General features: G+C 33.6%; 1 protein-coding gene across 1 annotated transcript in view; it reads right to left on the bottom strand.

Moving 5' to 3' along the window:
- Positions 1-13,184, bottom strand: part of Lrp1b (LDL receptor related protein 1B) — a 1,652,823-nt gene that overhangs the window by 64,385 nt on the left and 1,575,254 nt on the right. Inside the window, exon 84 of the mRNA XM_090342868.1 lies at positions 5,545-5,706. Within this exon, the coding sequence (XP_090198994.1) occupies positions 5,545-5,706 (162 nt within the window). The remainder of the gene's footprint in view (positions 1-5,544; positions 5,707-13,184) is intronic.

The raw sequence follows: 13,184 nt of genomic DNA, 5'->3' as shown, positions 1-13,184 counted from the left end.
ATTATGGCTTTTCCTTCTATTAAATACCATCAAGTAAGAGTCACTTTTGCATCTAGCATGGTTTATCAGGCAAAAGACATAAAACAACATAAATTTCCTTAGGATTTTGAGGATATTTCCTTTAAAGTATTAAATAGGTAATTTAAAAAGTAAAGAAATAATGGAACATATTCTTCTCACATTTCTGAAATGTTTTGTACAGTCCTAAGAATTTTAATAATTAAGATTATTACATAGTTCTAAATATACTTCCAAGATTCATAGCAGAGTTTAATAAAGTAGGCAAACATTGAATACAGATATGCCAATTAACTATTCACTAGGGGGAAAATGTGTGCTCATCTCTGATTAGAGCTGATGCATTTTCAACAAGAAAGTGTTCTAATAAGCATTTCACAAATTATTCCTAGAAATAGTAGCATATCCAAAATATTTCTCTGGAAAAGACTAAAAGGATGTGAAGAGTAACATCTATCCTGAGAAACTAGTGTCATGTCTGAATTCCCAGAAAGAAGAAAAATATGAGATTCAGAAAGGAAAATTATGGAAAATATTATTGCAATTGACACCTATGATTAGTTTGAATTACCATCAGTATTTGAGGTTTGGATTGACTGGTACAGCAAGATTATTTAAAAAAAAATGATGTCCTCAATCATTGTCAATGATTTTTATATTATCTCCTACAGGGGGCTGGAGGGGTTTGGCCTAATGTTTGAGTGCTTGCCTAGCATGCATGAAGACTCGGGTCCGATTCATCCATACCACATACATAGAAAAAACTAGAAGTGATGCTGTGGCTCATGTAGCGGGATTCTAGCCTTGAGAAGAACCACAGACATTGCTCCGGCCCTGAGCGCAAGATCAGGTCTGACAAAAAAAATAACTCCTACATCAATCATGATAATTTTTAATATCAGATAAATCTATATAAAGTATTCAGGCCTTGTTCAGAAATGAAAATTTGGTTGTCTATTTCTAAGCTTTCCCACTACCAATTGTTTTAGCACAGGGTGATACTTATCACACTGTGATGGTATATCAGGAGACTATAACTGAAAACATAAAAATGATAAAAAATAGCATTTATATGAAAATGTAGACAGAATTTCTGTCAATAGCATGACATTTGCAAAAGGCTCAGACTTCTCTATTAAATCATTGTGAATGTGTTAAATAAAGATCAGTAAAATAATTGCAGACAAATACATAAATTCCCACTATGTGAATAATATTTACTATGCCAGCTTTTTTCCATGTCCTGGCACAGCCATGAAGGCTAACATGGTTGACAAAACAAAAATCAATAAAATATTATAGTTAGCCAGGTGCTTTTGGCTCAACCCTTATGCTGAGCTAGTTAGGAGACTGATATCCTAAAATTGGGATTTTAAGCTAGCCTAGGGAGAAAAAAATCCATGAGACATATATATATGTATATATATACACTCATATATGTATATATACATTCATATTAAATATGTGTATACACATATACAAATGTGTGTACTTATATACATATATGGTTATATGATACATATGTTTGAGAAGATATAATGTGAAAAATAACCCTATCTGAAGTCTAATATAGTAGTCATTTACCTACAGCACGTAGCTGTTTATGTTTGTTATGTAATACCGGGGATTGAAACCAGGGCCTTGCACTGACTGGGTAAGCACTTTACCACAAAGTATAACTCTTTCTTGTTAGTTCACAGACTGATGTTAATTACATGTCAAGCTTGATGCCACTTATAACTATATTATATCATTGGCTTATTTTTGAGATACTTCTAAGTGTATACCTTGAATCTCTGCATAAATTCAGGTGTGTTTTTAATAAGTTGAGTTCTAATTAAAGTTGTAATAGTTCCCCAAACAGATTACTAGAGGTTTTGCAAAGTATCAAATGGTGGACATTTATTCAATTTGTCTACATGGAACTTAGATACACAGATTGGATTGGGCTTAATGGGACCTTTTTCCTTAATGTTAATATTATTTAATTACAATGCAGATATTCTTGACCTCACAATTTCCATCTAGTTTTAAATGCAGAGTATCATGCTTGTTCATTTTTGTTAATTCTTCTAGAAACCCTTGCTTTAGAAATGTATGCAATTTACCCACTTTTCTTTCAATAATTTGCTTAAAGAATCCTTAATTTCTGTGGCATTCCAGTGATTCATGCCTGTAATCCTACCTACTCAGCTGGACAATATCTTGGTATTGAAGTTCAAAGCCAGCCAAACAGAAAAGTAGAGGAAACTTTGTCTCCACTTAAGCAGCAAGTGTGGTGGGGAACATGAGAATAGGTATCAATGTTTGAGAAGTAATGTACCGATTACTTGATGAATATAACTGTAACCCCTCTATACATTATACAGACAATAAAATGTAGTAATAATAATAAAAAGCTAGAAGTGGAACTGTGGCTTAAGTGTTAGAGAATTAACATTGAGCAGAGAATATAACAGAGTGTTTCCTGATCCTAAATTCTCATCCCAGTACCACACTACACTCAAAAAGACAATTTTGGACAGTATTTACCTCTGTATCTCCTCTCTGGGGTGCTGCTGTTCAAATCAATTTGCATTTCAGACCTCTGGATTTTATGTTGCTATTAGAGGTGTGAAGTGCTTTACCTCAAAACTGATGTTTTACCTCATACTAATGGACTTTTAATTAGGCACTGTAATGAACCATCTTGTCATTCTTTCATTTTCAGAGGAAAGATTTTCTACATACTAGGTACAATTTTCATATAACACCAGGTCCTTTGAACCATACCAACTCATATGTAATAAATAGTAAATTTATTATACTTTTGTCAGTTGCTGGATTTGTCATTTTCATGACATAGTTCTCAGACTTAGCACCATGCCAGGAAACAGCATCACTGTGCTACAGGAATGCTTGTTGACATCTTGATCAACAATTCCTGGGGTCCAGTTCTGATTATAATATCACTACTTTGGGACCTTGAGTAAGTTATTTAACCTCTGTCAAAGGATTAATTGTTTAATTTTAATAAGTGCTTTGCAGTAAAAGGTGGGAAGTGCTCTGACTGCTAACAGTGATGTTAAAATTATAATGTAGTCTTTTATAAAACATTGGCCTGCTGCCGACTGTGATCCTACTCTTGTCAATTTAAATGAGTTAAGTGAATGTAACTTTTACAAAAATATAAATTTATATAATAAAAACAAATTTCTACAATAGTTTTTTACAAAAATAGTTCAATTAGAAGGAAAAAGAAAACAACATGCTGGATAATAATGTGCCAATTGCGAACAAAGAGATTAAAGACATAAATTAGCACCAGGTTTATCACATATACATACCAGGTGGTAATTTTTGTGTAATAAATTGATTTTCTTCTCAAAAACTTTTCTTCAGTATGCTTTTTTTATTTATCTGTGTGACTGCTTATTTGTTTATTGACAAGTGTCATTGGTAGATAAAATTTCAAAGAGGCTCCATAAAAGAGGAAAACACAATGAAAAATACAAGGTAACATTAATCAGAGTCAGAAGAAAGATAATGAATAGTCGTTTAAGAATTCAGAAGAAAGAAATGTTAGTTCAAATAGAGGCCATGAATAATTTCAGAAGGAAATGTCTAGGTGGAGTATCACTGCCAGAGAGGATGGCATTATCTACTTGAAAATATTTGTGCATGTGGTCTTGCTGGAATCAAGAACAGGTTACAAGTTTAGGATTGACCAGAATTAGATTCTACACTATGTGGGATTGTGTTTGGTGTTGTTTGTTCCTATTCAAGTCTTAAGCAACTATACAACTCATGGAGTGGTAAAGCAACAAGAAAACAGGTGGACTTGTGCAATGACTGCTTTTGCATTCAATGTTGTCAATGTCCCTTATGTAAAACATGAACAATGTAAATTGTGGAAAGTGTTTTGTGGGGGAAATGGGGAAGAACAATGGAAGAGGTGACATTGCCCAAGAATCACTGGGCTCATAACCTGACTGTTGTAACCATAATCCCTTTGAAGATCTAATTAATGAAAAGAAAAAAAAAACACATACAAAATGAAAAAGAGAATATAGTTGGATGCATGGCTAAAGTAGTAGATCATCAGCTATAGCAAAAACTTGGGCAAGTGGGAAACCCAGAATTCAAACCCCAGTGACTCCTCCTCCCCACACATACCTAATGAAACAATAGCTACTGTTTAGGCAATGCCAGGGACTCATGAATGCAAACCTAGCTATTCATGGAGTTAAGACTCAGTGGATCACTGTTCAAAGCAAGCCAAAATTGAGGTCTGAAAGAACACCTCTCCAAAATAGCCAGGCCGGAGGAGGGATTCCAGTGGTAAAGACTACTTGAACAAGCAAGGTGAGAAAAATGAATTTCTGAATTCAAATTATGGAATCAAATTTTTTTAGAAGAGTAAATTAGTGTAAGTTGTGGGTTGTGAGGGAGTGACAATGTAGAAGAAAAACAGGTCTGAAATAAGTATGGACAGCATTGTAACTGGAATATATGTTTAGATAAAAAAAAAACCCTTTTAAGAGGAAAGCTGGATGAGTAATGGAAAAAGAGATTCTGAGCTAAGGATAGTGGCATTTATAGATACTGAGAGGAGCCTGGCTCCACACAAGAAGAATAAACTTTCAGGATGGAAACAGAAATTGGAAATTAAGTTATTTTACAGCTGCAACAGATATAGTTGCCCTGCGACATCAGGGACATTTTGACTTCTTCCAATGCCCCTGTACATGAAGCTTAATTCCTGCTCTTATATTCTTATATGTGCCTCATGTAATCCTCAGAGACAAAGGAAGGCATTGTGAGGTCTTCAAAGATAACAAATGATCTGTGGATAAAATGCTATCTGATATTCTGAAAGATATCTTTCCATGGTATTGTATTGGGTGCATTAGAAGGAATAAAATCAATACCTACAATGATCATAAAATTAAAAGAATTTATATAATTAATGAAAGAAAATGAATTATTAGAAGAGTCCCTATATACAGAGTTCAACAATTTTTTGTTATGGATAAAACATTTGATAGTGACTGCTATTTTGATACTGCATTTTAATGGTAAATTTAAGAAGCCTTGGAACTTGAGGAGGACAAGGAGAACAGAAGTATCCTAGTATATCTGCAACTCATTTTAGGGAATTTAATTGAGTCCAGGAGAAATGATTGTGTTTTCACTTTAGTTGCAATCATATATACCGCCGATCTCAGTTCAGAAGTGGATTTCTAAGGGCCATTGCCATGGATAATTTCTGTCAGGAGAGTACAATAGAGGAGAAGAAGGAGCAAGGGAGATGAACAGGTATAAAATGATCTGGCCATGAAATTTTACATGCAAATGAGGAAGAAGGGTGTCAATCCACGAAGAAAAGGATGGAAAGCAATACAAATAGTTAATGAAGTTTGAGGGACTAAGCCTGAAAAGTGGTGAGTGGCTGAAATCAAAAGAGCAGAGAGTTATAAGAAGGCTGCTCAACATGAATATTGCATCATGCTGCCAACCCCACCTTAGTGAGTGGCTTGCACTTACAGTACTGACATCTGTCTCCAGTGTAATCAGCAGGGCAGTGGCATTGTGCCTGGTTCCCAACGGTCACAATACAGGTCCCTCCATTTTGACAAAAATCTTCACAGACTATCTTCCCACAGTTGGGTCCAGTAAATCCCAGTGCACAGCTACAGGTGGGTCTTCCTGTGAAAATATAAGAGCAGTGGAGATTGTTAGATTTAGATGGTTTTGTTTTGTGGAAAGGTCACTGGATAAGACCCAAAAGACAATAATTCTGGTCAGTGTAAATGGATGAGTTCTGAAACTTTAGGGAGTTACATAATCATTGCTCTCAGGTTTTCTCTTTATCCAAAGAAACCAAGATTTTAAAAAGTATCTGAAGCTTTTAGTTTAGATCAAATTTCAACATGAGATAAAATATGTGTTCTTTGTCTCTAAAACTGACTTACTCCACTTGATGTTTCACAGTCAATCCATTTCCCTGTAAATTACATAATAAATCACACATGATAACCTATACAGGATTGCATGTACACATAAATTAATTAAAGAATAGGATAGCTAGACGAATAGCCCTACAGTATGACTCCTTTGAAAAACAAAATGAGCGCCAGGGAGTTGAAACATGTTCTGAGGAAGAAGAGGAGGGAGAACGAAAGGGTGGGCAGGGGAATGACAGGAGGAAAGGGGAGAAGACAGAATGATTGTTTTCAACATACACTGTGTAAAACTTGCACTATGTAACTTGATGGTAGTATTGGGAATGGGGAAGATACAGATTAATGGAAGAGGTGACAAATCAAGATGCATTGTACTCATATCTGACTTTAGGAATTGAAACCACTTTGTACTTTTTCATAATAAAATATAAATAAATATTTGCCAAAAAGAATAAATACAAACTTGTAAGAATACATTAATCTGAATATAAAATATGCATAATTTTAGTTGCTAGTGAGTATTCCTAATCTCCCAGACATTGCCAAGTTAACATAAACTCTCATTTTTACACTTGAGAAAATATTTTTAAGAAGTTTGATACTGACAGAAGTTGTAAAATTCTTACTTTGGTTAACATTAGATATATTATTTAAAGATACCTACTCTAGTATACACATACTTACAAAATCTTAATTTTTCTAATGTTAACATATTTATATATAACAACTACTATCCATATTTTTGTATACTCATAAAACAGAAGTTCTCAAAAAATTTGGAGGCAGGATATAAGTAGCACAAAAACAGAGTATCTCACCCAGGTGCAGTGGCTCATGCCTATAACCCTAACTACTCAGGAAGCTGAGGTCTGAAGATCACAGTTCAAATCCAGCCCAAGCATTAAAGAACGTGACACTCCTATCTCATATTAACCACTAGAAAACGAGAAGTGGCCCTGTGGCTCAAAGGTAGGGTGGTAGTCTTGAGCTGAAGAGCTCAGGGACAGTGCCCAGGCAGAGTCCAAGCCCCATGATGGACAAAAAACAAACCAAAGGAAAAAAAAAGAAAATCTCATGGATCATATCAAAAACCTATTTTTAATTTGCTTGATTTACAAAATCAAGGGTTTTTTTTGAGCACTGTCTTGTTAGTGATTGTATTAGGAATGAGTCTCTGACTTTCTGGTGTATCAATGAGTGCTGGTAATGCAAAGTGGAAGAATTACCACTGAAACAGTATCATAGCAAAAAAAATGAGATAAGAACTTACAGAACTGTGAGAAAGAACATAGAAACAGCAGCAGAAGCAGTATAAGATGAAGCAGAATAAGAAAAAGAAGAGGAGGAGGAAGAGAAAGGTAGGTTCAATCAAATATAAGTTTCTTCTAAGTGGAACTCAGTATCATTTGTGGACTAGCTCAGAAAGCAGCCATTCATCTAGTCTATGGAAGACATGCTTAGAAGAGTAGGAAAATTGCATGAGTGAAAGAATAAGATTTGTGCAGCACAAATGCTATACTGAAGCACACATCTACATTTTCTGAAAAGTATTCTTCAGTGAATTAAGCACTTCCAAATTTAAAAACAGTTAGCATAATGAATAAACAATATATTGTTTATTGCTGGTAAACAATAAAAAGCATTAAATTGTGTTAAACAGTATTAAATTTATAATCTAGAGCATCTATTGATTTGGAGATAAATATATTCTTAGGATGAAAGATGAGGTAAATTCTTTATGCCTTACTAGTTTAGTATGTACAGTCTTTATGCTGCAAAAGATTTTCTCATTGATTGTTAGCTATTTTTCTCACAGTACTAACAAGTTTTGCAGTCATTGGCATAGAATCAAAATATCTTCTGTTGCTCATTAGTGGTGAAAAATAAAGGTACAAGCAAGAGAACAAACATTGTTATTAAATGAAGATGCTGATAATTTTAGAACATGGTTACTAAGGGAAACTAGAGTTCAGAACACAAGTATTAATTCCATTTCTACCATAAGAGTCTATGAATGACTTACTAGGGAAATAGAGCATGTATCAGTAGCATTCATTAAACAGAGCAGAGTGTGAAATAAACAGTGGGTGAGGATACATGAGAGCAATGTGATTTAGTACAATCTTCACAAGAGTCATAAGGAAGTAGGATGCAAACACTGTAGATTCACTGCTTTCTCTCCTACTTTACCAGTTGCTTTTCATAAGTGAACAAAGGAAATTAAAGAGGTTTTGAGAGAAGCAAACACTGTGCCAGGAAGTACTTGAAAATTCTTATACCCAAGTTACTCAAGATAGTGACCCCATGCTTTCATCTTCTCCACAGCTGCTTCAAATTGAGGATAGAGTGACCAGATTCCTCACTTGCTATCAGATTCCCTGAGTTATTTAGAGTCCAGCTGCGTTATTTTCAAAGCTTTTCTTTCTGTTCCTTTGAAGTGAATTCTTTTTGAACAGTAAAAGATCTCACACTTGGAGAATGATTGTCTCAGCTATACACTGTGGTGATAACAACAGATCTTTTTTTTTTTTTTTTGATGATGGGAAATGAACCATCTGTTGCAGAATTGTACAACAAGGCTCCATCTAATATTGTCAAGAATCTCTCTGGGGCCTCCTAATAAGTTGCATTGAACTCATTTATAAAGAGCTTTGAGGAAGCGGAATTTGATTGGGATATTTGAAAAGGAAACAGTAGTGTTGGGAAAAATAAGGTAATGTATCCAGAAACCTAATGGGTTCACAGCTCCATGCAGAACACAATCTAAAAAAATCACTGATTGACCTAAAGATGGAGGAGGAAGAACTGTTTCCTAGCACTAAAATCAGTCTACTTTCTGGGCGTCTGCATGGGTTGTCAGAGATCCTAGATATTCATAGTCTATCAATTTACTTTGCTTCTTCGCTCATCTATTCCAGTATGAATTGGAAATAATAACAGCACCTACTTCATGGCAATGTTCAGAATCACTAAGCACTAATGAGATTGCATTTCTAACTCTATCATGCTGAAAGGGAGTACATAATTATATTTTAGCTCAGATTATTACTATTCATATTGAGTGACATTCAACATGTCATTGTATTTGCAAAATTCCATAATAATTTATGCAAATAATTGCAAATTTTTACTCATTGTACATTCTACCCCCATTTTTGAAGAAAAATTCTATTTATTATTATTATTATTACTACTACTACTACTACTACTACTACTACTACTACTACTATTACTATTTTAGAACCCAGGGCTTAAATTCAAGGCCATACACTTTTTATTTGGCTTTATTGCCTAAGGCAGGTGCTCTACTACTTGAGTCAACAATTCACTGTTGGCTTTTTGTTGTTTAATTGAAGATAAGCATTTCATTGTCTTTTCTGCCCAGGATTGGTTTGAATCATGATTCTCAGAGCTGAGCCTTCTGACTCACTAGATTATAGGGTTAGCCATCAGCTTTCACCTCAGTTTTCTTTGATGCACCTGAATGAAGTTATAATTAACTGTACTCAATGACTTCAACATTTTTAAACTTTGAAGACTGGGTTCTCCTTACTTTTTTTTTGGCTAGATCTACTTGTATATTTTCTATTAGAAAGGAATAATACACAACAAATAGAAGAAGAATCCATATCAGTCGGTACATCTGCAAAAGTACAAGGTTTGGTAGATACTTGGGTTTTGACAAAAGTAACACATTGCTTCCAATTCTATAAGACATTGTAAAGTAAAATTATCAATAATAAATTCACATTGCAATCTTTCACTGGGGTTGCAGCTGTTAGATTTTAATTTGCAAAACATAGGATCATAAGCCTTTATACCTTTTGTGCTTTAAGAGGCTAAATTGAAGAAAGTTTTGACATGATGTTTCATTACTAACATACATTTTTCTCTTTACATACAAGCTTAATTCTTGTTTCTTTGCTAGTAAAACCTGATTTCTTTTTTCAATTTTCTCTTTTTCTATTTTCCTCCAAAGTTTTACAATTTACTAAAACTTTCATATAATTTTATTGCAGTTAATAGAAGGGTTACATTATATTCACCAGATAGAAGATGTATTATTTCACAAATATTGACACCTTTTCTCATGTTTTGGTCCCCATTTCCTTCCCCCATCCTCGCCCCTCATCTTGTTTTTCCTCACGCCGTATCCTATTTCAAATAATCAGGTAAGCATACATACAATATAGCAGATAACAAGGTAAAATGCTGTAACAATATGAGATAACCAGGGACAGCATAACATAGTACATTAAGGACAACAATCATTCATTATATGGCTTTTTTTTCTTTATCCTGGAGGTCCCTTCATTTAGCAAAATCCTATATGGTCTTATGTATCTAGGTTTTGCTCTATTGTAAATCTCTGCTAAGAGAGCCCATTTCAATTTGACTTTTAAGGTAAAAGCCTCTTTGATTTTCCTATTTTTTTCCTCTGACATTGTTTGTGATTATCTGTATGCTTTTAACTTGTATCACTTTAAACTATGTAAACTTCGCTGGACAGCAGTAGCTTATGTGTATAATCATAGTTACTAAAGAGGCTGAGATCTGAGATGAAGGTTCTAAGCCAGCCCAGGCAAGAAAATCTGTAAGACTCTTATTCCCAATTATGAAAATTCCGTAAGTGGAGCTGTGTTTTGAGTGACTAGAGTACTAACCTTGAGCAAAAATGTTAAAGGACAGTGCTCAGGCCCGAAGTCCAAGTCCTGAGTTTTGGCACAAGAGGTGGAGAAGAAATGAGAAGAGGAGAAAAGAGAGAGGGAAGTTGGGGAGGAGGAGGAGGGAGGAGAGGAGGCAGGGGGAGGAGAAAGACAGGGAAAATAAGAGAGGGAAGGTGAGGGGGAGGAGGAAATGAGAAAATGTTGCTCTGGTGATACAACTCAGTTTTATGACTTCAATAATTATCTGTTTGAACTCAGGGCTCATCTATCTACTGAATTTCAGACTTTCATTTTCATTTATTTGTATGTTTTCATGAGCACATCTCTGGCAACTCAGTAAATTCATATCCCTACACTGTGAAATTAAAGCACTTTTCTCTTAAAATGCAGTGGCATGCATGGTTTCATTAGACCATAGCTTCTCCTTAAGTTGTATGAATTCCATATTCAGATTTTACTCTGTATGTTATGTAGCAATGTTTTGCCAAATGCATGTTGTGATTGTTAACTTTACATGCCATTTGCCTGGTGAAAGATTATTACTGGCTATGTGAGTATTTCTGGAAGAGGTGAACACTGAAATCAATAGACTGAGTAAATCAGATCCTCCTTTAATAGGTCTTCCAGTCTATCAAGGGCCCAAAGAGAATAAGAATGTGGAAGTTGTTTTATTTTTCTGAGACATACATCTCTCCTCTAACAAGCAACAAAGACTGTGAACTGCAATACTCATTTCTCCAGTTCTCTTAATGAAAGGTTGTTTTTATTTGTTTGTTTGGTTGGTTTTGTTTTTTGTTTGTTTCTTTGTTTAAACTACCCTGGCTTTCCTGATTCTCAACTCTGCAGATAGTATACATCGGGTTTTCTCAGGCTCCACCATCACTAAGTCAATTCCCCTAATAAATCTTCTCAGATTAGTTATTTATGTGTATATGTACTATTAGTTCTTTTTTACAGAATGATCTGAATACATACGCATACAATAAATGGTTTAATTTAAACTATAATATTTCTGTTCAAGATGAATACAATTGTGTATAAAATATTCCAATAAATATTCAGAACACAAACTGAATAAATAATAAACTATAACAACATAACTGGATCACCAGTTATAACAAACATGAAATATATTGAAGAACTAAATAAAGATGTATAGTTACTGTTAAGGAACATATACTATAGTGCTTGTAAAAATTTGAAAGGCCATAGCATTATTTTAATTTCACTTACATCACATGTAACTTATACACTACAACTGTAATATACATCACCTTTACAATACAAAATTGATCATCAAAACTAAAATAAAAATAAACTTATAGAAATAACATTAAAAAGTAATTAAGGTGGTCCACATATATTAGTTCAAAATAATGTATGTTTTAATATTGATCAGGAGAATTTCTGCAATCATATGGATTTGGATAAGTAAGTAAATGAGTAGTGGAATGAATATCTTCAGTTACTCTTAAGTGAAATGCATAAATTGTCTACAGCCTGTTGTCGGATAAATGATCTCTTCATTTCCTGTTCTTTCAGGTCAGCTATGTCTGAGATTGGAATATAGTGCTGCATTTATAGTAAGAAGCAACACCTTTGAAACAGTACTACATACTTGCAAATGCCAAAATATCACAATCAGACCAGAAATTGAGCCATATACTCAAGGAATTTACCAAACCTTATATAATTTACTATTTGTTGGAAATAGAAGTCACTATAATAAGTATTATTGTATTTATGATTAAAATTTCTTCCTAACATTTTATTTTATTAATATAACAATGAATATATGTTTGATAATAATTTTAGAACTGATGCTCTTTCTTAGATAATCATGTAGATTGATATTGACACTCATTTCTTCAAAAATAATGCATCACCTACATTTTATGAATTGATACTATGTTGACTTTTTTCCTACCAAAATGTAGGGCTAGTGTATATATGTATGTAAAATATGTATTAATTTAATATACCATTTTTAATTTGGCTATGAATTTAAGGTTCATAATAATTAAGGTCCCTTTGTCTTACTCAATACTAAATGCCTTCAGTGAGACTAGATAACCCCTTAATAATGGATACACAAATTATTACTTTTATTTACATGTACACAATACTTAAAATGTGTTTTTGATATAATATTATAATGCAAAATAATTCAAACTAGACTTTCTATAATGTAACAACTGCATATTTCTGCATGGTAGAAATATACTTCTGTACACCATTAATATGTTTTCTTTTCATGCACACTTTTTGAATCATCTCATTTGTCTTTAAAATGCATACTTCCTTTCTAACCCCACTTAATCTGGTTTTGATTGAATCAATTTGCTGCTCCTAAATCTTTATTGCTGCTTATGCAAGAGTATATACTCATTTTTTAGTTTTTTCATCCTTATGAAAATATTGAGTGCTAGTATTAACACTGAGAATTAATAAAACTTTGAATGCATTTGCTTATTCTTAATAATTTTTATAAATATAGTATTTAAATGTGACATTTCTTGACAGTTATTTCTAACAGTTATATTCATATTCTTGT

This window comes from Megascapheus bottae, chromosome 12 (genome assembly GCF_031878675.1).
Source record: "Megascapheus bottae isolate mThoBot1 chromosome 12, mThoBot2.hap1, whole genome shotgun sequence".
NCBI lineage: Eukaryota > Metazoa > Chordata > Mammalia > Rodentia > Geomyidae > Megascapheus > Megascapheus bottae.
The sequence above is the reverse complement of the archived record's forward strand: the minus strand, read 5'-3'. Positions and strand labels throughout refer to the sequence as shown.